The sequence below is a fragment of the Pongo abelii genome, chromosome 18 (assembly GCF_028885655.2).
Source record: "Pongo abelii isolate AG06213 chromosome 18, NHGRI_mPonAbe1-v2.0_pri, whole genome shotgun sequence".
NCBI classification, from domain to species: Eukaryota; Metazoa; Chordata; class Mammalia; order Primates; family Hominidae; genus Pongo; species Pongo abelii.
Genome location: NC_072003.2, coordinates 16,528,912 through 16,555,029, shown reverse-complemented (window position 1 = coordinate 16,555,029; position 26,118 = coordinate 16,528,912). Strand labels below are relative to the sequence as shown.

General features: G+C 46.1%; 2 protein-coding genes across 3 annotated transcripts in view; one reads left to right on the top strand and one right to left on the bottom strand.

The window, feature by feature from the left end:
- Positions 1–6,820: 6,820 nt before the first annotated feature.
- On the bottom strand, positions 6,821–20,911 carry RSL1D1 (ribosomal L1 domain containing 1). The gene is given in 9 exon segments (NM_001135471.1): positions 6,821–7,584; positions 9,166–9,456; positions 11,125–11,250; positions 11,337–11,430; positions 15,907–16,008; positions 16,101–16,249; positions 17,069–17,207; positions 19,656–19,795; positions 20,785–20,911. Coding segments are annotated over 9 exon segments (1,473 nt in total). The 5' UTR covers positions 20,890–20,911; the 3' UTR covers positions 6,821–7,257.
- Positions 20,912–21,257: 346 nt separating this feature from the next.
- The window catches only part of TNFRSF17 (TNF receptor superfamily member 17), a 151,829-nt gene continuing 146,968 nt past the window's right edge, over positions 21,258–26,118 (top strand). The window contains exon 1 of one of the 2 annotated variants that reach the window (XM_054534735.2): positions 21,258–21,465. In XM_054534735.2, the coding sequence (XP_054390710.1) occupies positions 21,258–21,465 (208 nt within the window). Of the gene's footprint in view, positions 21,466–21,652; positions 21,698–26,118 lie in introns of those variants that run through there. The other variant, XM_054534736.2, reaches the window with a different exon arrangement.

Sequence of the window (26,118 nt, the reverse complement as noted above, 5' to 3'; positions counted from 1 at the left end):
AAAAAAAAAAAAGAAAAAAGAAAACGACCCAGCTGAGTTATATAAACAGGTGATACTAATCTTTTATTTATTTATTTTTCTTTCCTTTTTTTTTTTTCAGATGGAGTCTCTGTCACCCAGGCTGAAGTGCAGTGGCACGATCTCGGCTCACTGCAACCTCCGCCTCCTGTGTTCAAGCAATTCTTCTGCCTCAGCCTCCCGAGTAGCTGGGACAACAGGCGCGTGCCACCACACCTGGCTAATTTTTGTGTTTTTACGGGGTTTCACCATATTGGCCAGGATGGTCTCAAACTCCTGACCTTGTGATCCACCTGTCTTGGCCTCCCAAAGTGCTGGGATTACAGGTGTGAGCCACCGTGCCCAGCAGATACTAATCATTTTAAGTGATGGACTGCAATGTTATAATCTGGGGTTAAGTAGAACCACCTAAATAATTTGCCATTTTTTCTCTCCAGGACCACTATACTGAAATGATCCTCATAACCAAAATTTTATTCATGGTCTTCGATCAGTTGCACTAATTTCCTTAGGATCCAAGGGTTGATGAAGGTTTCTCATGGCTCATGGAGTCCAAATTGGGAATCTTGGTATTTGAATATTAATACTATCTGTAGACAAGAAAAATTCGTAACAATTTCAGAAAAAAAAATGTAGGGAGTGCAGAACTTTCAAATATTTAACTAAATGGCAAGCATTCTTCGCTCTTAAATACCCATATATGGAAAATAGAGCAAGGGTTTCTTGGCCAGGTGTTAGGAATAGGATGACACTTAGCAACTTCTTGGTACCCTCATTTTCATATTTTCAAGGAGACTGAAATACAATGTGATCCTTTCTTTTTCTTTTCTTTTCCTTTTTTTTTTTTTTTTTTTTTGAGACGGAGTCTCACTCTGTTGCCCAGGCTGGAGTGCAGTGGCGCGATCTCGGCTCACTGCAACCTCTGCCTTCTGGGTTCAAGCGATTCTCCTGTGTCAGCCTCTCAAGTAGCTGGGATTACAGGCACACACCACTATGCCTGGCAAATTTTTGTATTTTTAGTAGAGATGGGGTTTCACCATATTAGTCAGGCTGATCTCGAACTCCTGACCTCAAGTGATCTGCCCACCTCGGCCTCCCAAAGTGCTGGGAGTACAGGTGTGACCCACTGTGCCTGATTGCCCGGCCAGTATTTTAGTTATTTGTAGAGACAAGGGCTTGCTATGTTGCCTAGGCTGTTCTCAAACTGGGCTCAAGCGATCTTCCTGCCTCGATCTCCCGAAGTGTGGGGATTACAGGCATAAGCCACCATGCCCAGCCCTCTACTACCTCTGCTGCTTGGTCTTGTTTTGCTGGGTACAGTTAGTTACATTTTATTGCATTTCTTTTTTTTTTTTTTTTTTTTGAGATGGAATCTTGCTGTGTCGTCCAGGCTGGAGTTCAGTGGTGCGATCTTGGCTCACTGCAACCTCTGCCTCCCAGACACAAGCGATTCTTCTGCCTCAGCCTCCTGAGTAGCTGGGACTACAGGCATGCACAACCAGGCCTGGCTAATTCTTGTGTTTTTAGTAGAGATGGGGTTTCGCCATGTTGGCCAGGCTGGTCTCGAACTCCTGACCTCAGGTGATCTCCCCACCTCTGCCTCCCTAAGTATTGGGATTACAGGCGTCAGCCACCACCTCCAGCCACTTTCTTTCATTTCTGTTTCTGAGGTCCATTGCTCCATTCAGTAGAAAAGGGGCGGCTTGGAGAAGATTTGCCAGCCTTCTCATGATTTCCATCACCACGTCCCCCAAAAGGCACAATCTAAGTTTAAAAGTGTAGCAACTGGTCAGATGTTGTGGCTCACGCCTGTAATCCCAGCACTGTGGGAGGCTGAGGCGGGCAGATCGCCTGAGGTCGGGAGTTCTAGACAAGCCTAACATGGTGAAACCCCGTCGCTACTAAAAATACAAAAATTAGCCAGGCGTGGTGGTGTGTGCCTGTAATCCCAACTACTCAGGAGGCTGAGGAACGAGAATCGCTTCAACCCAGGAGGCGGAGGTTGCAGTGAGCTGAGATTGCACCACTGTACTCCAGCCTGGGTGACAAGAGCAAGACTCCATCTCAAAAAAAAAAAAAAGAAAAGAAAAGAAGAAAATGACCCAGCAGAATTATATAAACAGGAGATATTAATCATTTTAAGTGTTGGACTGCTATGTTATAATCTGGGGTTAAGTAGAACCACCTAAATAATTTGCCATTTTTTCTCTCCAGGACCACTATACTGAAATAATAATCCCCATAAACACATTTTATTCATGGTCTTTGATCGGTTGCACTAATTTCCTTAGGATCCAAGGATTGATGAAGGTTTCTCATGGCTCGTGAAGTCCAAATTGGGAATCTTGGTTTTTGAATATTAATACTATCTGTAGGCAAGAAATACCGCAACAATTTCAGAAAAAAAAATGTAGGGAGTGCAGAACTTTCAAATATTTAACTAAATGGCAAGATTTCTTGGCTCTTAAACACCCGTATACGGAAAGTACAGCAACTTCTTGGTACCCTCATTTTAGTATTTCTCAAGGAGACTAAAATACAATGTGATCATATATATATATATATATTTTTTTTTTTTTTTTTTTTTTTTGAGACGGAGTCTTGCTCTGTCGCCCAGTGTGGAGTGCAGTGGCGCGATCTCGGCTCACTGCAAGCTCCACCTCCCAGGTTCACGCCATTCTTCTGCCTCAGCCTCCCGAATAGCTGGGACTACAGGTGCATGCTGCCACGCCCAGCTAATTTTTTGTATTTTTAGTACAGATAGGGTTTCACCGTGTTGGCCAGGATGGTCTCGATCTCCTGATGTCGTGATCCACCCGCCTTGGCCTCTCAAAGTGCTGGGATTACAGGTGTGAGCCACCGCGCCTGGACTTTTTTTTTTTTTTTGAGACGGATCCTGCCTCAGCCTCTTGAGTAGCTGGGATTACAGATGCCCGCTACCATATCAGCTAATTTTTGTATTTTTAGTAGAGACAAGGTTTTGCCATGTTGGCCAGGCTGGTTTCGAACTCCCGACCTCAGGTGATCTGCCCACTTCAGCCTCCCAAAGTGCTGGGATTACAGGCCACCCAGCCCAGCCACAATGTGATGTTTATTATACAGCTGGATTGACTTAAATACATTCATAGCATTTAAAATGAAATTTTAATTATTACGATTCCTAAAAAAACAAACTAAAACTCAATTACTTCCTTCAGAACAAAAATGTTACACTCAAATTTCTCCCATCAGATCTCATTTGGTTCATTAAATCTCCCTGGTGAAGAGGATGGATTCCAGGAACCCAGTGCCAACAATGAAATATTAGCCTCATACTTGGCCCATGAGAACATCATATACCATAGTAGAGATTTCTGGTCCTCCTCTGGTCTCCCCGGGGGAGACTACTATCGGCTCCTAGCACTATCAGCTGGCTAGGAATGTGTATGCAACACTTCTGAAGCCTTGGAAACCTAGTACAGAACGTACCCATCTTACGATGATTCAACTTTATGATTTTTCAACTTTATGATGGTATAAAAGTGATACATAATCAGTACAAACCATATACACACCACCATTGTTTTTCACTTTCAGTACAGTACTCATTACATTTGTCAACACTTTATTATAAGATAGGTTTTATGTTAGATGATAATACCAGCATCTTGCTCAATAAATTGAAGCCAGCTTTTTCAACAGAGAACATTATTAGAATGAAACTAGATGCAAGAACAGGAAGGTAAACACCTGTGTCATGTTCAACAAGACTGAACTACGGGGCAAAGAATCACACAGTGTTGCAAAATCTTGAACTGGCTAGACGATAGGATTACAAAAACCACACAGCTATTGCTGGAAAATTATGTCATGCAGAGAACAGACTGGCACGATTATGTATGTGGGTTTGTCCTACACAAATCAGACCTTTAAGTGAAACAAGTCTATCTAACCATCTTTCCATAAAACCTAGTTTCTATGGAAAACAATCAATTAAGCTAAACCCCCACATTTTAGATGTATATTCATTTATAGAAGCCCGAAAGGACAGTGGGGCTACAAATAATTTTATATTTTAGAGGCTTTCATAATTTAAAAAGTTAACATTACAACTTGTGTTACTAAAATGCAAAAACAGGTTGGGCATAGTGCCTCACGCCTGTAATCTGAACATTTTGGGAGGCTGAGGCAGGAGGACTTGAGCCCAGGAGTTCGAGGCCAGCCTAGGGAACATAGGGAAAACCCATCTTTACGCAAGATGTAAAAATTGGCCAGCTGTGATGGCATGCCCCTGTAGTCTGAGCTACTTGGGAGGCTGAGGTGGGAAGATCGCCTTGAGCCCAGGAGATTGAGGCTGGAGCTATGATGGCACCAGTGCACTCCAGCCTGGGAAACAGAGTAAGACCATCTCCCCCACTGCCCGCTACCCCACCTACCAAAAAAAAAAAAGCAAGAGCAGTCTAGACTCCTCTAACTTCAGGGAGAGCTACGTATATTTTCTTTTTTATTTTTTTTTCAGTTTTTCTCTGCCGCCCAGGCTGGAGTGCAGTGGTGTGATCTCAGCTCACTGCAACCTCCACCTCCCGGGTTAAAGTGATTCTCCTGCTTCAGCCTCCCAAGTAGCTGGGATTACAGGCGCCTCCCACCATGCCTGGCTAGTTTTTGTATTTTTAGTAGAGATGGGGTTTCACCACGTAAGCCAGGCTGGTCTCAGAACTACTGGCCTCAAGTGATCTGCCAGCCTTGGGTGGGATTACAGATGTGAGCCACCACGCCCAGCCTCATTTTTTTTGAGACTGGGCCAGGGAAGGGGCAGCAGGCCAGGGATTGTCTATCTCTGTTGCCCAGGCTGGAGTGCAGGATTGTGATCATGGCCCATTGCAGCCTCTACCTCCCAGGTTCAAGCAATCCTCCTACCTCAGCCTCCCAAGTAGCTGGGACCACAGGCATGTTCCACCACACCCAGCTTATTTTTGGTAGAGATGGGGTTTTGCCATATTGCCCAGGATGGTCTCGAACTCCTGGGCTCAAGCAACCCACCCAGCGTTCCAAAGTGCTGGAATTATGTTGGGAAAAGCTGAGTGCTGGGAGAAGCTGAGGCAGGGCTTGCATTCTGACATAATGTAAAAGAGTCTTGGAACATGTCCGGGGTCAAGGGTCTAAAACCCCTTGTGGTCTTTGGAACACCAAGCTCTGTGCTAAAGGGTGGAAGGCAACCCTGACGCACCATAATCTAAGCCCAGGGCATAAAATCCCTCGTGGCTTGGATAGAATCCAGGGCCTGTGGCTCTGGAATGTGTCTAGACTTGCTGGCTCCTTGCTCTCCCAGGATCGACTGTAACTTGAGTTAGAAGAACTTGCTCTCCATTATCTCAAGTAGCAGAGCAAATGCTAAGCCATCACAGCTGTAAATCACATGCTTAATGCAAGGTGCCCTTTTGACCTCCACATTCTCACCATCTGTTTCTTTGTTGGATTACCAATAAATAGCGTGGGCTCCCAGAGCTCAGAGCCTTCACAGCCTCCATGATTGCGATGGTCCGCTGGTCCTACTTCTCTCTCAAACTGTCTTTTTCTCAATCCTTTGACTCCACCGGACTTCATCACCCCCACGACCTGGTGCTGGGTCTGGTCACCCCAACAGGGTTACAGATGTGAACCACTGCATCTAGCACCCACATTATCTTTGAAAGCAGTTGAGTCTTTTGCATGCAAGAACATTCCTGCACTGCAGTGAATCTGTTAACTTACTACTGCGGATGCATACCAATTCACAACCAGTGAAAGGCCGAGTACCTAAAAAGTTGTTTACTGCCTCAGAATATACTTAACAGTCGTGGAAACTTTAGTAACCTACTCTTCCAAGATTCCTTGGAATTGTCATACATAAGCAAATCCATAAGGACTGAGGAATAAGGAGGAAGAGGATAAGGCTTATGGAAGATAAATCACGTTCTTGCCTCCGATAGGCAGGATTCAATTTAGTGCCTGTATAAATGACTCCATGTTAATTTCCCTTCCCATATGGATGCTAATCCAGTGACTCATAAGCTTAGACCAACAAGCTCAGCATGAGAGCCAAGAAACTCCTGTTTCTCCTAAATTCCGTAGCCGACTCTCATACAGCGAGGCCCTCACTGGGCCACTCTGCGAATGACCACAAACGAACGTGATGGAGTCCACGCGGATAATGGTTGAGCAGGTGAGGAAAACGGTCACATCACAGACCTCAGGTCAGACCCACTGATTTGGAAAAGCCAACAGTACACTCACAAGCAAAGCAATGTTATACTTTGTTTTTTCTGAGACAGAATCTCACACTGTCACCCAGGCTACAGCACAGTGGGGTGATCGTGGCTCACTGCAGCCTCAACCTCTTGAGCTCACTTGATCCTTCCACCTCAGCCTCGTGAGGAGCTGGGAGCACAGGTGCATGCCACCATGCCACACTCATTTTTTTTTTCTTTTGTAGAGATGGGGTTTCACCAAGTTGCCCAGGCTGGTCTCAAACTCCTGGGCTCACGCCATCCTCCCACCTTGGCCTCCCCAAGTGCTGACCACCACAGAGAAGCACTCCATTTTCTCCTCTGTTACATTAGCAAATCCACAGAAGGACAATGTGGCTTCCCCAAGTGCTGACCACCACAGAGAAGCACTCCATTTTCTCCTGTTACATTAGCAAATCCACAGAAGGACAATGTGGCTTCCCCAAGTGCTGACCACCACAGAGAAGCACTCCATTTTCTCCTCTGTTACATTAGCAAATCCACAGGACAATGTAGAAAGAGATTATACCCAGGAACATATGTCAGAATTACTTAAGGAGGTTTTATTATTTTTATTTATGAGACAGTCTTGCTCTGTCATCAGGCTGGAGTGCAGTGGCTCAATCTCCGCTCACTGCAACCTCCACCTCCCAGGCTCAAGCAATTCTCCTGCCTCAGCCTCCCTAGTAGCTGGGATTACAGGTGCCCGCCACTACGCCCAATTAATTTTTGTATTTTTGGTACAGACAGGGTTTCACCATGTTGGCCAGGATGGTCTCGATCTCTTGACCTTGTGATCCGCCTGCCTCGGCCTCCCGAAGTGCTGGGATTACAAGCGTGAGCCACCGCGCCTGGACTACTTATGGAGGTTTTAACAAATCTTTTAAGTCCAGGCCTGACGCTTAGAGAAGGTTACAAAGGCGGTCAGGATCTGAATATTTCCAAAAAGCTCTGGAGGCAGCACTGAGGTTTCCTTCCAGTTGAATCACTGACTTTAGGTCGACTGGGGTACTATGGGTTTTTTGGAACATTTTTTGGGAGTGTGGGAAGCTTTTCTCGCAGATTTACTAGGAGTGGTGAAGAACTTGGCCTCTGGCTTTTTTGGAGTCTGTCTCGCATCTTTTTTCCCCACCGAAGGATTTTTTTCCTTCACTGCCTCTTCTTTGATTTTTGGCTTCTTCCCTGGGCCTTTCCCTGGGGTCTCAGACTCTGCAGCTTTTGGGGTCTCAGATGCTGGCAAGGCCTTTCTTTTCTTCCCACGAGGTGTGCTGGGATTAGGACTCTTTGTTGGAGACTTCTTTCCTGTGGCATGTTTTTGAATCTAAGAAAAAAAAGAAAGTTTAATATAGAAAAAGCCACAAAACCTGACACTCTAACTCCAGGAGTTAGTTTTTATTTGTATTTATTTATTTTTGAGACGGAGTTTCGCTCTTGCTGCCCGTGCTAGAGTGCAATGGCACAATCTCAGTTCACTGCAACCTCCGCCTCCCGAGTAGCTGGGATTATAGGCGCGTGCCACCACGCCCGGCTCATTTTTTGTATTTTTAGTAGAAACAGGGTTTCACCACGTTAGCCAGGCAGGTCTCGAACTCCTGACCTCAGGTGATCCACCTGCCTTGGCCTCCCAAAGTGCTAGGATTACAGGCCTGAGCCACTGTGCCCGGCCAAGTTACTGTTTTTCAGCGCATGGCCAAGTTACTGTTTTTATTAGTTAACCTCCAAAAGGTACACCTCAGCATGATGACAGAAGCAAGCTGTATTCCACTATCAAGAATGAGGAATAGGTGAGGTAGTTCATGCCTGTAATCCCAGCACTATGGGAGGCTGAGGCAGGTGGCTCACTTGAGGCCAGGAGTTCAAGAGTAGCCTGGCCAACATGGCGAAACCCCATCTCTACTAAAAATACAAAAATTAGCCAGCCATGGTGGCACATATCTGTAATCCCAGCTACTCAGGAGGCTGAGGCACGAGAAGTGCTTGGACACGAAAGGTGCAGGTTGCTGTGAGCTGAGATCGTGCCACTGCACTCCATCCTGGGCAACAAAGTGAGACCTTGTCTCAAAAAAAAAAAAAAAAAAAAAAAAAAAAAAAAGAATTGTGAAGACCCAGAGGTCTTCCTGGTCCAATCAGAGGAAAACCACCTTTCCCTATGACTGAGGGGAGGGACCCCTGGAAGCATCATGAGGAGCACAGCAGAGACACATGGGAGCAAATCCTGAGTCTTCCAACTGTAGCTGCACATCCCTGGCACATGGTGCAGGGCAGGGGTTCCCAGATTCTCTGTGTAAAAGCCAACTGGTGGCTGAGTGCGGTGGTTCATGCCTGTAATCCCAGCACTTTGGGAGGACAAGGCGGGCGGATCACCTGAGGCCAGGAGTTCGAGACCAGCCTGGCCAACATGGCAAAACCTCGTCTCTACTAAAAACACAAAAATTAGCTGGGCATGGTGGTGCACGCCTGTAATCCCAGCTACTCGGGAGGCTGAGGAAGGAGAATTGCCTGAACCAGGGAGGCGGAGGTTGCAGTGAGCTGAGATCACGCCACTGCACTCTAGCCTGGGTGACAGAGTGAGACTCCATCTTCAAAAAAAAAGCAAAGCAAAAAAAAAAAGCCAACTGGTTGGGGCTAGGTGTGGTGGCTCACACTTGTAATCCCAGCACTTTGGGAGGCCAAGGTGGGAAGACTGTTTTGACCCCAGGAGTGTAAGACCAGTCTGGGCAATATAGCAAGATCCCATCTCAAAAAAAAAAAAAAAAAAAGTACAATAAATCATTGATAACCACCTTCATAGTTCTTTGGGTTCACTCTAGTATTTTTCATCATTTATTGCTCAGCACAGTACCTGTCTGACACAGTAGCCACTGAACCAATCCATTATGAACAGTAAATATTAAAACAATACCTCTACATTTTCATTAGCTGGAGTCTTCTTTCCTATTGGTACCAGCTGTGGAATTTCGTCTTCGGATTCATTTGTTGCTTTAACTTGGGCTTTTCCTCTGCCACGTTTTTTCTTCCCATGCTCTGGGGACTGTTCTTTCTTTGATTCAGGTTTCTTCACTGTAGTATCACCACTTTCAGGTGCCACATCATCTTTACTAAGAACTGAGGCGGTCTTCCTAGCCTGCTGCCTCTTCTTTTTCCTCTCCTTTTGTTTTTCAAAATTTCTTTCTCTTCGTTTTCTCCTTGCCTCCTACCAAAAAACACCATACAAACATTTTAGCAGGAACAGTTCTCTTGGTTAACAAATGGCATAGATGTACCACTTGCAGTTTTGATTATCCATAAGCCCCTAAATGGACCTCGATCTATACAGAGAACAAACTCCCTAAGCAGCACTGGAACCTCAACTGCAGTTTTTGACTCATAGCCAAACATGCATTTTATAAAGTAAATTATATACTGGCATTTCAGAATCTGACTATCTAAAGTATACAGTTAAGAGACTTTTGTGAAACACACTATGGTTTAGAGAGTGTAAAGAATAATCCTCAGCTGGGCGCAGTGGCTCACGCCTGTAATCACAGCACTCAGGGAGGCTGAGGCAGGAGGATCACTTGAGGTCAGGACTTCGAGATCAGCCTGGTAAACATGGTGAAACCCCATCTCTATTAAAACCACAAAAATTAGCTGGGCATGGTGATACGTGCCTGTAGTCCCAACTACTCAGGAGGGTGAGGCACAGAATCATTTGAACCTGGAAGGCAGGGGTTGTAATGAGCTGAGATCATGCCACTGCACTTCAGCCTGGGCGACAGAGCTAAACTCTGTCTCAAAAACAAAATTAAAAATTCATTGGACACAATTAACATGGTTAAAGAGAGAAACACTAGGAGATCAGTCTAACAAATAGCAAAAAATTAAATTTTCTTTCCTTCCGAAAGCTTCTTTTGCTAGAGTACGAGTAATACTGAAAAGCTACAAACCAAGCTCAGGAGGTATCTGTGAGCATAACCTCTGACATCCAAATACGTGCACATTAGGTGAAATTATCCTAGTTCCAGTCCCAACGAATGTAGGTGTATGAGTTTGTCCTGTGATGAAAAAGCGCCTTTTCTAGGGTTGGCTCTTGCCTGTCACCCTTTTCCCTGAGCTATCAGGATTAAACTCCAGCCACCTACAACCCTGGATGGGAATAACTGGGTAAATAATTATGTCAATTCCTTTTATTACTGTTTCAAATGTATAGATAGCTCACATTTCAATGTTTAATATTTTAAGTGTTTTGGTCTTTATTTAGAAGTATGGTGATGTTTCTATGACTGGAAATATGTGGTAGGAACTTAACTCAGGCCCCCTCAAAAGCCAGTTAATCCAGGCCAGGCATAGTAGCTCATGCCTGTAATCCCAGCACTTTGGGAGGCCAAGGCACGTGGATCGCCTGAGCTCAAGAATTCAAGATCAGCCTGGGAAACAGGGAGACCATCTGTGTACAAAAAAAAAATTTTTTTAATTAGCTGGGCGTGGTGGAGCATGCCTGTAGTCCCAGCTACTTGGGAGGCTGAAACAGGACTGCTTGAGCTCAGGAGGTCAAGGCTGCTGTGAGCCTTGATCACGTCACTGTGCTCCAGCCTGGGGGACAGAGTGAGACCCTGTCTCTCTAAAAAAACCCAGCAAGCACTGGATCTAACAAAAATAAAAAAAAAAATCTAATTTATCAATAAATACAAGATATTTCTATCTTAACGCGCATTACTGATACTAATATCAACTACCTCATGTAAAGTGACAAAAGCACAACCACCAGAAAACCAGAAGATAACTGAAAAGTCGGGCAGGGATGATGGTCTACTTCTCTCTCCTAGCGACTGAATTTACATCCTTCATTATTCATTCTGTGAGTATTTAAAATTCTACTAACTTTTTTCTTCTTATTAAGCAAAGATCTTTTGGTGGCTTCATCCCAATTGCTGACAAACGAGGAAAAGATGGGAAGGGCAGCCGATTTCTCAGTTTTCACAAACAGGAGTTTCACGCTCTCCCACTTCTGAAACAAAGAAAAGAGTAACATTGTCTACATATACTTTGTTTCTTTTAAATGAACAATCAATTGATGCACCTGCAATACTGTACCTCTGGCAATTTTTCTGAAAGTCCTTTGGTGACAGCAACAATGTTTTCAATGATGCGCTCAATTTGCATTCCAACGTGACCGATACGTATAGCACTGAAATTTAATATAGTATTAGCCAAGATTTTAAAAAACCATTTTTCAAAATAAACCAGGCAGGTATATGAGAAATATAAATACATAATCCTCAAGTTTTTTTTTCTTTTAAAAAGGCAGAAACATTAATGCTGGGCAACATGGCAAAATCCTGTCTCTACCACACTAACAAAAATTAACTGGGCATGGTGGTACATGCCTGTAATCCCAGTTACTCAGGAGGCTGAGACAGAAAAATCACCTGAGCCCAGAAGCTCAAGGCTATAGTGAGCCCAGATCTGGCGACTGCACTCCAGCCTGGGTAACAGGGAAAAACACAGTTTGAAAAACAAAACAAAACAAAAAAACAAACAAAAAAAACCCATTAAAATCTTTAGGTTCTAAATATATTTTATTTCATTTTTGAGACAGGGTTTTCCTGTCACCCAGGCTGAAATGCACTGGCACAATCAATGTACTGGGCTTAAGCAATCCTTCCAACTCAGCCTCCGGAGTAGCTGGGACTACAGGTCACCCAGCTGATTTTTGTATTTTTTGTAGAGATGGGTTCTCACTCCTGAGCTCAAGTGATCCACCAGGCTGGTCTGGAACTCCTGGGCTCAAGTGATCCTCCTGCCTCAACCTCCCAAAGTGCTGGGATTACAGGCATGAGCCACCACGCCTGGCCTAAATATGTTTTAAAGGAAGATTATCATCTTTCATGTACTAAAAATTCCTTCTACCTAAAGTAAAATGTCACATCATGAAGGGGTGATTTTCTTTTTTTTTTTTTTTGAGATGGAGTTTGCTCTGTCACCCAGGCTGAAGTGCAGTGACGTGATCTCGGCCCACTGCCACCTTCGCCTCCTGGGTTCAAGCAATTCTCCTGCCTCAGCTTCCCTAGTAGCTGAGATCACAGGCGCATGCCACCATGCCCAGCTAATTTTTTTTTTTTTTTTGAGACGCAGTTTCACTCTTGTTGACCAGGCTGGAGTGCAATGGCGTGATCTTGGCTCACTGCAACCCCCACCTCCTGGGTTCAAGCGATTCTCCTGCCTCAGCCTCCCGAGTAGCTGGGATTACAGGCATGCGCCACCACGCCCGGCTAATTTTTTGTATTTTTTTTTTAGTAGAGGTGGGGTTTTTCCATGTTGGTCAGGCTGGTCTCAAACTCCCGACCTCAGGTGATCTGCCTGCCTCGGCCTCCCAAAGTGCTGGGATTACAGGCGTGAACCACTGTGCCCGGCCTAATTTGCGTATTTTTAGTAGAGATGGGGTTTCACCGTCTTGGCCAGGCTGGTCTCAAACACCTGACCTCAAGTGATCCACCTGCCACGGTCTCCTAAAGTGCTGGGATTACAGGCGTGAGCCACCATGCCCAGCAGAGGCGGTGATTAAAGAGCTGGCAGCACCTGACTGTGAGGTTAGGCGCATTGGGAGGCAGGGCCAGAGGAGGTTCTACCTTTATCTTAGACAACCCCACGTTGCTGAGTCCGCCTTCAAGCTGTTCTAAAGGGACCTACCTCCAGGAGGGTCACCTGCTCTCTCTATAGTTCTACTGCTCTACCCAGCTGCCATGTTCAAGAATAAATAGTTCTGTGGCTGGGCGTGGTGGCTCACGCCTGTAATCCCAGCACTTTGGGAGGCCGAGGCGGGCGGATCACGAGGTCAGGAGACCGAGACCATCCTGGTTAACATGGTGAAACCCCGTCTCTACTAAAAAAATACAAAAAAATCAGCCGGGCATTGTGGTGGGCGCCTGTAGTCCTAGCTATTCGGGAGGCTGACGCAGGAGAATGGCGTGAACCCGGAAGGCGGAACTTGCAGTGAGCCGAGATCAAGCCAGTGCACTCTAGCCTGGGCGACAGAGCGAGACTCCGTCTCAAAAAAAAAAAAAAAAAAAAAAAAAAAAAAGGAATAAATAGTTCTTGTCCCTGGTGGAATAGCGTCTTTCAGCTACGAGCAAGACCATCCCTTCAGGTGAAACAGGGTGCAGGCAGAAGCCCAGTGGGAAGCCTGGAGGGCTCAGCGCTGGGGCCAGAAGGAAGGCTCACTGTCAGCACAGTGTCTGCGGAATAAGGATGAAACGGGCTGTTGCTCCTCTCTCTCTTCAACCGAAGACTGGGCACTGCCCACTCCCTGTGCCTGTTACCACCTGCCTGCAAGCACACCTGAGCATCCCAGATGGAAAGATGGTGGCAGGGAAGAAGGGAGAGGAACAGAAGTGGAAGAGAAAAATAAATTCTTATGCTAGGGAAAGGTAAGAGAGGAAATGAAAGAATTTCTTTTTTTCTCAGTTGTCTGCAACTTTCTTTAAGCTGATGCTTTTGCCTTGGAAAATCCCCAGTGGCAGGAGACTGCTGCTCCTTTACCTGCCTTCATGGTACCATCTCCTTCTCCCAGATACTCATGGGTCCCATAAACAAGGCCTGAACTTCTAGCCAACCACTTCCATGAACCACTACTTTGACATCAGCCTTTAACCAAAGGGGTAGGGGTCGAGGCCCTGTGACCACTCTTCTCGGCTACTTCATTACACCTGATGAAGGGCTTCCCAGTGGCAGGCAAAAGACAACGCCAGAGACCACCTGTCCTGCCCATCAGTACCCTGCTCTGCTCTACCTGGAGACACTCCGCTGGGGTCAGGCCTCCCTGGTGAGCAGACGCAAGAAGTCTGTGCTGTTTTCTGCCGAGTGTGACCACTGGGTCTGCACGGCTCCTGAGGAATCTCTGGGTGGAAGGGCAGTGGCCTACAGCTCTGCCCTACTGGCAGCTACCCATCTCCACACCACAGTCAGCAGGTGAAGTACTTCATAAAATGTATCTGCAATACATTTAAAACCTGCCCTACCTCCCCAAGCTGATACACTGCCAATAATACAAACTTAACTCACTTCTCAGCCTAATAAAATAGCCTGAACCGCATCTTCTGCTCAGCCAGAGGTTGGAAGCAATCACTGCCCTAAAACGTCTGTTCTAGTAGGTAAGACTAGGTGTGGGGGCTCTGCCTAGCTCAGTATCCTGGGTAAGGTTAAACCAATATGACAATACAGACACCAAACAGGCAGATGAACAGGATAAGTGCTGAATTCATTTAGTAGGAAGTTAAACCAAGAATGAGGTGGATCTTCACTTTAAGGGGTAATATGGTGCTTTTAAAGGACAATCTGAGGCCAGGTGTGGTGGCTCACGCCTATAATCTCAACACTTTTGGAGGCCAGGACAGGAGGACCGGTTTTGTCTAGGGGTTCAAGTCCAGACAGGGCAACATAGTGAGACCCCACCTCTACAAAACATTGAAAAATTAGCCAGGTATGGTGGTGTGTGTCTGTAGTCCCAGCTACTCAGGAGGCTGAGGTGGGAGGATTGCTTGATCCAAGGAGTTGGAGGTTGCAGTCAACTGTGACTGCACCACTGAATGCAGTGGCACAATAAAGGACAAGCTCAAAGCCTAGAACTAGTCATGTTCTCCAAGCATTCATCTGACTCTCCTTGCTTTTCTTAGTATCTGGAGCTGCCCTGTCCAATGCAGTGACCATCAGCCATTAGCCACATGTGCCTATTTTAAATTAACTAAAAATTCAGCTTCTAACACAGTAGCCACATTTCAAGTGCTAAATAGCTACATACAAGTAGTGCCTACTGTATGAGATAGCACGGATACAGACCATTTCCATCACAGTAGAAAGTTCTATCAGACAACATTGTTCTAGAGAATTGAACTTTTTTTTTTTTTTTCATTTAAAGACAGTCTTGCTCTGTCATTCAAGATGGAGGACAGTGACAAGAACATGGCTCACTGCAGTCTTGACCTCCTAGGCTCAAGTGATCCTCCTGCCGCAGCCTCCTGTGTAGCTGGGAGCACAGGGATGCACCACCACACCTGGCTAATGTTCTTGATTTTTCTCTAATTGGCTGGGGGGGCATGTCTCACTATGTTGCCCAAGCTGGTCTTGAACTCCTGGGCTCAAGCGATCCTCCTGCCTCGGCCTCCCAAAGTGTTGGGATTACAGGCATAAGCCACTGCACCTGACCCGAGAATTGATCACTTCTGAGGAATAGATTTTAGCTTTAAAAAAGGATCTGGAGCCATTAACAAAATCTTTTTAAAAAGGCCAGGCGCGGTGGCTCACGCCTGTAATCCCAGCACTTTGGGAGGCCAAGGCGGGCGGATCACGAAGTCAGGAGATCAAGACCATCCTGGCTAAATCGGTGAAACCATGTCTCTACTAAAAATACAAAAAGAAATTAGCCGGGCGTGGTGGCGGGCGCCTGTAGTCCCAGCTACTCTGGAGGCTGAGGCAGGAGAATGGCGTGAACTCGGGAGGCGGAGCTTGCAGTGAGCTGAGATCGCGCCACTGCACTCCAGCCTGGCAGACAGAGTAAGACTCCGTCTCAAAAAACAAAAAACAAAAACAAAACAAAACAAAAAAGTATATATAAAATCATTGTCTAATACAAGATTAAAGGAGGCACATATGAATGCCTTTTACCTACCTGCAAGAACCACTTTTAGAAATGTTTAAGACCGTTCCACCTATACAGTCATTGATCTCTTTTGATAAATTCTTGGACAGAAGGTTTACAGATACTGGAACTCTATAAAATAAACGCACAGACATTCAGAACACAATGCATACACACCTAGAAACTTCATGCTGCTAAAGTCCAGTCATTACTAAGAAACTTACTTCTTTCTTTGATAGAAATGTCTCCCAATGAGTGAGGGTAAGAGCCGCCTAATTCTGGCATCAGTAAGGAAGAAATCAAAACTGCTCAGAAGGCGGAGCTTGGCTTCATAGGGTTTATATTCCTTCTTTAGAGTTTGGAGGGAGATAATCTAGGAAGTATAGAGAAGAATAAAAACAAAAAGTTAGGAATCTAAACAAGGAGAATAAATACTTAGGCAACAATTTGTATTTGGATTTAAAAATGTCCTAGAGCCATGCCTCTATAATGAACACGTGAGTGCCTAAAATGTGCCAGGCACTATGCTACATGCTGGGAACACTGAGACAAATGAGCAAGGACCCCAGTTAGAGCAACTTAGATCTAAGTGGGCAACATATATATATTATTATACATATGTTACTGTATGCGCTCACGCCTGTAATAGCAGCCCTTTAGGAGGCTGAGGTAGGCGATCACCTGAGCTCAGGAATTCAAGACCAGCCTGGCCAACATGGTGAAACCTCCTCTCTACAAAAATATAAAAATTAGCCGGGCATGATTGTGGGTGCCTGTAATCCCAGCTATTCGGGAGGCTGAGGCAGGAGAATAGCTTGAACCCGGGAGGTGGAGGGTGCAGTGAGCCGAAGTCCTGCCATTGCATTCCAGCCTGGGCGACAGAGCGAGACTCCAAACAAACAAAAAAACTTAAGATACCTTAGATCCAGAGGGTAATAAAGACAAGTACACCAACTACAAAACAGCGAATCAGAGAAAAACAAGATGCTGTGGAAGTACAGAGGAATGACACGAGCCACCTCTTTTACAATTTGCAAGACATAAAAGCTACTGATGTACACGCCACCACAAATTAAATTAAAAAGAGAAAAGTAGAAGAAAAATACCAGGAAATATAGCAATGTATTTGTGACACCATTTCGACTGAATTAAATCCTCTAAATAACTTGAAAATATTAACCAGCCTTCCTACCTGAGAAACAGTTTTAATTCCATGCTTGTTTAAAAGCTTTCTATAAAACTGTTCTGTCTTTTCAGGAGTTGAATTGGGTTCATCCTTCGTAAATAAACAGATATCTTCTGAATCTGATCGAATACTATGAGGCAAGGTCCTACAAAATACGTGAAAAGAAACCAAGGAAAGCCTTATTACACACATTATGCATGTTTGTATCACATAGAATATGCAATAAACTTAGTGTCATTTAAATAACCTTTAGTCATGCTAGTTAAGCAAATATTGCACTGAGAACAACATTTAAAAATACATTTCATGGCCGGTAGCAGTGGCTCAAGCCTGTAATCCCACACTTTAGGAGGCCAAGGCGGATGGATCAACTGAGGTCAGGAGTTCGAGATCAGCCTGGCCAACGTGGTGAAACCCCGTTTCTACTAAAATTATAAAAAATTAGCCAGGCACAGTGGTAGGCACCTGTAATCCCAGCTACTTGAGAGTCTGAGGCAGGAGAATCGCTTGAACCCGGGAGGTGGAGGTTGCAGTGAGCCAAGATCGCACCACTGGACTCCAGCCTGGGTAACAAGAGGCAAACTCCGTCTCAAAAAACAAAAACAAAAAACAAAACTCACTTTCAATGGCAAGTAAATCACAAATACACACAATTAACAATTGGGATATAACAAGAATTAAAATATACTTAAAGACATCCAAATTCTTACATATATAATTATTATACATATGTTGCTGTATGTGCACATGTACTCTAATGCGCTGTAACAACCTAGCTTAATCAGGACAGGCCTGGTTCAGAATTTTACCTTCTCTAAAACTCTTAGCTCCATAAACATAATAACTCTTCTTTTCCTTTTTTTGAGACAGGGTTTTGCTCAGTCCCCAAGGCTGGAGTGCAGTGGTGTGCTCATAGCTCACGATAGCCTCCAGCATAGCTGAGACTCCAGGCACGTACCAGTTGGGTGTAGGCCCAGCTAATTTTTCTATTTTTCGTATAGACAGAGTTTCGCCACGTAGCCTGGGCTGGTCTTGAATTTGTGGGCTCAAGCAATCTACCTGCCTCAGCCTCCCAAACTGCTGAGATTACAGTGTGAGCACCACACTCAGCCAATATAACTTTTATTATTTTTTTTGAGATGGGAGTCTCACTGTCGCCCAGGCTGGAGTCTCTGCAACCTCTGCCTCCTGCGTTCAAATGATTCTTCTGCTTCAGCCTCCCAAACAGCTGGGATTACAGACGCGCACCATCATGTCTGGCTAATTTTTGTATTTTTAGTAGAGATGGTATTTCACCATGTTGGTCAGGCTGATCTCAAACTCCCAGGCCTCAAGTGATCCACCCGCCGCCTCACCTCCCAAAGTGCTGAGATTACAGGGATGAGCCACCATGCCCAGCATAACATAACTTTTAAGAATTGAAACAGGCCAGGCATGGAGGCTCATGCCTGTAATCCCAACACTTTGGGAGACTGAGAGGGAGGACTGCTTGAGCCTGAGCTCGAGACCAGCCTGGAGAACACAGTGAAACCTCATCTCTACAAAAGATTTCAAAATTAGCAGGGCATGGTGGTGTGCGCCTGTAGTCCCAGCTACTTGGGAGGCTGAGCTGGGAGGATCACTTGAGTCAGGTCAGGGAGGTCGAGGTTGCAGTGAACACAGATATCCCTATTGCACTCCAGCTGAGCAACAGCGCAAGATCTCGTCTTTTAAAAAAAAAAAAGGAGACATAAAGGAATAGAAACCAAAAACATGGACCAAACCAAGGGGGACCAGCAAACACAATTATGCCACATCTTACAGAAAATAAAATACAAGGGTTTAACTCATTTCTTGTGCTTACAACCTATGTTCTGAAGACGCATTTTGTATAATCACCATGGATTTCTTTTCCATAGAAAGGAGTTCACTGCAGTTTTTAATAGTCTCTGTACAGCGGAATAAATTGTAGCCCCAAAGAATTTTTGCTTGACATGGAAAGATAACAGTTTCTAATAAAAAAAAAAATAAAGCTGTTTAACTTATTCCACCTTTATTCTTTCAAACACCAGGTTTTCGATTCAACAGACCTGATTACGTTAGCTGTCCGCCAAGCTCTAAGAAAACTGGTGAAACTTCTAGAAAATTTTAGCACATCTGAATTCCTATGGTTCTTTTATTTTTTATTTTATTTTTTATTTTTTTGAGACAGAGTCTTGCTCTGTCGCCTAGGCTGGAGTGCAATGGAGAGATCTCCGCTCACTGCGACTCTCCTGCCTCAGCCTCCCCAGTAGCTGAGATTACAGGCACCCATCATCATGCCTGGCTAATTTTTGTATTTTTGGAGAGACAAGGTTTTACCATGTTGGCCAGGCTGGTTTTGAACTCCTGACCTCAGGTGATCCGTCCACCTCGGCCTCCCAAAGTGCTGGGATTACAGGTGTGAGCCACCACATCAAGCCTCTATGGTTCTTTTGGACATAGTTGTTTTACTTCATGTCAGATTTTTATTATAAGTTTGCAAAGTTTCCATTAGTAACTGTGATGGAATTGTTCGAGTTACAAAGAATGAACAAGCAGATAAAAACAGCAAAGGTAGAAAATCACAACTTACAATCTGACCCTCAGTTCTTTACTTGGAATTTTCCATAATACCACCATTAAAAATAAATTTTCATTCTCATTCAAAAGCAACCCATAATTGTTTTTCCTGGACTTGCAATGTGTCAGGAGAGCGTCCACTGCCTTTCTAACCTGCAAAGTGGAAATTAGACAAATAAGTGAAATGTTTTCACAATAACTTACACAAGTAAGTGAAATGTTCTCAACCTAATTTAGCATTTGCCCCCTCCCACACCTTCTATTTTTTCCCTTCCAACTTCTATTTCAAGGGGTAACCTCCATAACCGTATCTATTAGGATCCTGCAGTTTATATTCAGAGAAATCTAAGAATCCATCAAACATGCCTAAGTATCCACTTCCAGTACTGTGTGCAGAAGGGCGCCTCTTCTACTTAAAGAGATTGGGCTAGAGGGAAACGTGCCCCTCCTGCCCTCAACGATGAAAGCAGTAATCCCAGGAAAAGCGCAAAGCAAAATGCATTTAGCATCTACTGAGAACTCCTGGCAATTCTCCTGCCTCAGCCTCCCAAGTAGCTGAGATCACAGGCACCCGCCACCACGCCCAGCTAATTTTTGTATTTTTAGTAGAGACGGGGTTTCACCATGTTGGCCAGGCTGGTCTCAAACTCCTGACTTCAGGTGATCCACCCGCCTCGGCCTCCCAAAGAGCTGGGATTACAGGCGTGAGCCACCGCGCCCGGCCTACTGAGTACCTTCTTACCATGTGCCAGGCCGAAGCGCTTTACACGCATTACCTCTCCCCATCCTGGATAGCGGGGAGCGGAAGGGCCCATTTTAAATAACCGGTAACAGACCTGCAAAACTAAGCGACTCGGTCAAGCGCTAATGATAGGGAAGCTAAGCCAGGTCGCCAGGTCGATCTCATCTAGCTCCACAGTACACTTGCAACCCAATTCACTAGCGCCAGGCCGCAGGACCACGGAAAGCAGGCGCCCACCCACGTGTGTAAAGGGGAGAGACAGCTGAGGCACACGGCCCACCAGCGACGGTCCCACAGCCCCGGGGAAGTCCGCCGAGCACGCACTCGGGTTCCCGCACCCTGCGCCTCACGAGGTAACCGCCACCCCGCTTCCAAGCCACCCTCTCCAGGAACCACTCACCTGCTCTTTGTCCAGCTGCTTCCGTGCTGTCGGGGCTGCTGGAGTCGAGGTGGAGGTTGCAGTAGCGGCTGCAGAAGACAGCGACGCAGACGCCGAGCCCTCCATCTTGTTTCCACCTCGTGAAAAGGCGCGTGTGGAACCCCACTGCTGGCTTCTGGTGCGCACGCGCTAGCGAGGCCCGGACCCGGAAGCGAGGGGGCGGGAACCGAGCCTCTGTGCGTCATTTCCGGGAGAGCGTGGGGTTTCGCTCTCCGGGGCGGTGGCTGCTGTCAGAATCCCTTCCTGGAGGAGGCACCTGCTCTTTCGCTCTTCTCCAGCTTTCCATGAGGTGTGGGGAGTAGCTTGGGTGTCCCCTCACTCTTACTAGATAGAAATCAAGAAAGCGCCTTGAGGCGAGAGAACAGTCCCGTCAGGAGGCCCAGTGGGGTCCTCCACACTCCACGGTCCCCGCCTCCGGGAAGGCCGCGCGTGGCATGGGCAGAGCGCGGAATCCTGGCTCCACTGCCCACCTGCCGGTTGACTTTAGGCGACGCCAACCCCAGGCTGGTGACGAGTCCCTGAAATATAAGGCACGGGAGCCATCCGGAGCCACCCGACCTGCCACGTTAAGCTGCGTGAGAGACCGAAAGATGAGTCTGAGCCAGTCTCTTAGGAGCTTCTGGTCTCGCAGAGAGGCGGGAGGTAAGATCCTATACAAATAAGCGTGGCTGGTCGTACGCGTGGCTGGCGCCTGGAATCCCAGCGCTTTGGGAGGCCAAGGCGGAGGGATTCCAGCAGTTGGAGACCAGTCCGTGCATATACGACACCCCGTGTCTCCGAAAATTATAAAGATTAGCCGGCGTGGTGGAGCGCGCCAGTAGTCCCAGCTACTTGAGAGGCGGAGGATGCAGGATCTTGAGGAATTCGAGGTTCGGTAAGTTCTGATCCGCGCCACTGCACTCCAGCGTAGGCAGTAGAGCAAGACCTTGTCTTTAAACAAACAAGTTAGGAGTGGAGGCTGGGTAACTGACAGATGGAGTACCTTAGAACAGGGGAGTCCAATCTTTTGGCTTCCGTGGGCCACACTGGAAGAAGAATTGTCTGGGCCCACATATAAAACTAACACTAATGATAGCTGATGAGCTTTAAAAAAAAAAAAAATCTAAAAAAAACCTCATAATGCTTTAAGGAAGTTTACGAATTTGTGTTGGGCTGTATTCAAAGCCTGGCCTCCAGGGCCGCACGCGGCCCTCGGGTAGGACAGGCTTGCTTTATAATGTCTTCCTCCCACTCCACCCGCCTCCCCAGAGGTACCCTTACCAGTGTTTCCTGGAACCTTCCAGACATGTTCTAGGCATGTTTAGGAGATACTTCTCCTTTCTCTTGTTGGATGGGTTTAATTAATTTCTTTTTTCCTTTTTTTTTTTTTTTGTAATGGAGTCTCGCTCTGTCGCACAGGCTGGAGTGCAGTGGCACGATCTGGGCTCACTGTATCCTCCGCTTCCCGGGTTCAAGCAGTTCTTTGCCTCAGCCGCCCAAGTAGCTAGGATTACAGGCACGCGCCACAACGCCCGGCTAATTTTTGTATTTTTTGGTAGAGATGGGGTTTCACCATCCTGGCCAGGCTGGTCTTGAACTCCTGGACTTCGTGATCCACCCGCCTCGGCCTCCCAAAGTGCTAGGATTATAGGCGTGAACCACCACGGCCAATTTTTTTTTAAGAGGGAGTCTTGCCCTGACGCCCAGGCTGGAGTGCAGTGATCTTGTCTCACTGCAGTCTCTCCGTTTCGGGTTCAAGCAATTCTCCTGTCTCAGCCTCCCGAGTAGCTGGAACTACAGGCGGACGCCACCATGTCCGGCTACTTTTTTTTTTTTTTTTTTTTGAGACGGAGTTTTGCTCTTGTTGCCCAGGCTGGAGTGCAATGGCGAGATCTCAACCCAGCGCAACCTCCGCCTCCTGAACTCAAGCGATTCTCCTGCCTCAGCCTCCCCAGTAGCTGAGATTACGGGCATGCACCACCACGCCTGGCTAATTTTTTTTTTTTTTTTTTGACCCGGAGTCTCGCTCTGTCGCCCAGGCTGGAGTGCAGTGGCGCGATCTTGGCTCACTTCAAGCTCTGCCTCCTGGGTTCACGCCATTCTCCTGCCTTAGCCTCCAGAGTAGCTGGGACTACAGGCGCCCGCCACCACGCCCGGCTAATTTTTTTTTTTTTTTTGTATTTTTAGTAGAGACAGGGTTTCACCGTGTTAGCCAGGATGGTCTCGATCTCCTGACGTCGTGATGCGCCCGCCTCGGCCTCCCAAAGTGCTGGGATTACAGGCGTGAGCCATCGCGCCCGGCATTAATTTTGTGTTTTTAGTAGAGACGGGGTTTGTCCATGTTGGCCAGGCAGGTCTCGAACTCCTGACCTGAGGTAATGCACCTTGGCCTCCCAAAGTGCTGAGATTACATGCGTGAGCCACTGTGCCCAGCCTTTTTTTTTTTTTTTTTTTTTTTTTTTTGTAGGAAACGGAGTGTGGTTCTGTCACTCAGGTTGGAGTGTAGTGGCATGACTATAGCTTACTGCAGTTTGGAACTCCTGGGTTCAAGAGATCCTCCGGCTTCAGCTTCCCGAGTAGGTAGGACTAAAGGTTCAGGTCACCACGTCCTGCTAACTTTCACAATTTTTTGGTAGAGATGAGGACAGGGAGGGGTCTCACCATGTTGCCCAGATTGGTCTCGAACTCCTGGCCTCAAGGGATCCTCCCACCTCAGCCTCCCAAAGTGCTGGGGTAACATGCATGAACCACTGGACCTGGTCAAATTTTTACTTTTTAGAAAAACACATATAGTAGCCTAGTATACCCATTGTTCCGCAGCTTGCTTTTTCTTCTTAATATACCTTGGAGATTGTTCCAAGTCAGTACACAAAGCTCTGCCTCATCTTTTTAAACGGCTCTGTGGTGTTCCACCATGCAACAACACTACAGTTTATTTAGGAACTTTTTTAGGCGCCTTCAGGATGGTTTCAGAATTTTTGCAACTAGTTATATAAAGTTTTGAGAGATGGAGGAATGAGAGTAAGAGGCTTTCCCTCAATTGCTTTCAAAAGGTGTTCCTTCCATGAAAGGATGTTCTGCTAATCTCTAGTAATAGCCTTGTGTTTAATCAACTTGTGGAAGAAATGTTCTGAAATCATTGGCAACTGCTTCCCTTTGTGTATTCTAGAATCCAGTAGTAAGAGTGATTTCCTTTTAGCACAGCGTAATGAATTGTTACCCTGGGCTTTGTGGATCCATGTTTTGTAGTATTCTTGAGAGTATGGAGGCTGTCAGATGTCCTTTCACCTGAACTTAAGTTTGAGAACCATACTTGTAGGCCAAGGACACAGTATGAATGCTGGTGAAAGAGTATAGAAGTGTTTGGAAGCAGTACATAGCTAGAGCAGGAATGTGCAGAGGGGAGGAATGGGAGATGCAGTTTGGAAAGTAGGTAAAGGAATGAATTCATTATCAAGCTGAGGGTTTAGAATCACTTTGGAGCAATTGTAAAGATAAAAGGTTTTTGAACTGGCAGTAGAGAAGAAAAGGTAGTGATGATTTATGTGTTAGGTAAGTTAATAATCTGGTTGTGATATTGTGGTTTTAAAGGTGTGTCCTGTCTATGGATTCTTTGATACCTCTCCCCTCAACTAATGAGGCTTCGTTTCCCTCCCCTTGAGTGTAGACTGAACTTAGTGGCTTGCTTCTATCAAACAGAATATGGCAGAAGTGATACTATATCACTTCTGAGATTAGGTTATAAAAAGACTATAGTTTCGTGGCCGGGCGCGGTGGCTTATGCCTGTAATCCCAGCACTTTGGGAGGCTGAGGCGGGCAGATCACAAGGTTAGATCGAGACCATCCTGGCTAACATGGTAAAACCCCGTCTCTACTAAAAATACAAAAAAAAATTAGCCGGGCGTGGTGGCAGGCACTGCCCCAGCTACTCTGGAGACTGAGGCAGGAGAATGGCGTGAACCAGGGAGGCAGAGCTTGCAGTGAGCTGAGATCGCACCACAGTATTCCAGCCTGGGTGACAGAGCAAGACTCCGTCTCAAAAAAAAGAGACTGTAGTTTCATCTTTGATGTTCTTTCTCTCCCTGTTTCCCTCTCTCATTTACTCCCTCCCTCATTACTTGTAAGGCAGCCCTGGAGAGAGGGAAGCCAGCTGCCATGTTGTGAGGACACTTGGGCAGCCACACAAGTGAGGTTGGAAGTGGATCCTCCCCCGGTCCAACCTTGAGATGATTGCAAACTCAAGAGGCCCTGAGCCAGAACCACTCAGCTAGGCTGTTCCCAGATTCCTGACCCATAAAAACTGTAATATCATAAATGTGTGTTCTTTTAAGGCACTAAATTGAGATAATTTGTTATCCATCAGTAGATAACTAGTACAGATTAGTATACCTCCTGTCTTCAGACTCATTGACATATTCACCTGTCTTGGAAAAGTCCTGTTAGGACCTTATCCTCGGCACTTCCCATCATGAATCATCATCTTCTCAAACCTGCTTCTCTTCTTGTGTGTGTGTGTTTTTTTATTTATTTGTTTTTGTTTCTGAGATGGAGTCTTGCTCTGTCGCTCAGGCTGGAGTGCAGTGGCACAGTCTCGGCTCACTGCAACCTCTCCCTCCCAGGTTCAAGCGATTCTCATGCCTCAACCTCCGGAGTAGCTGGGATTACAGGCACCCGCCATGGTGCCTGGAAAATTTTTGTATTTTTAGTAGAGATGGGGTTTCACCATGTTGGCCAGGCTGGTCTCGAGCCTCTGACCTCAAGTGATCCACCCACCTCCAGCTCCCAAAGTGCTGGGATTACAGGCATGAGCCACCGCTCCCGGCCCCTCTTGTGTTTTCTGTTTCCATCATTGGTACCACCAAGCCAAATATGAGAGTTATTCTTAACTCTTTCCTTCTCATCCCCCAAACATAGTCAATAACAAAGTCTTGCTTGTTCCTTTTTTTTTTTGAGATGGAGTCTCACTCTGTAGTCCAGGCTGGAGTGCAGTGGCGCAGTCTCATCTCACTGCAGCCTCCACCTCCTGGGTTCAAGCGATTCTCCTGCCTCAGCCTCCCAAGTAACTGGGATTACAAGCGTATGCCACCATGCTCCGCTAATTTTTGTATTTTTAGTAGTGATGGGGTTTCACCGTGTTGGCCAGGCTGGTCTTGAACTCCTGACCTCAAGTGATTCTCCTGCCTCTGCCCTCCAAAGTGCTGGGATTACAGGAGTGAGCCATTGCACCGAGCCCTTGTTTATTCTTTTTAAATGTCTCTTGCATGTATCCAATTCTTTTTATTCCTGCCACATTGTGGTAGAGGACATTATCATGT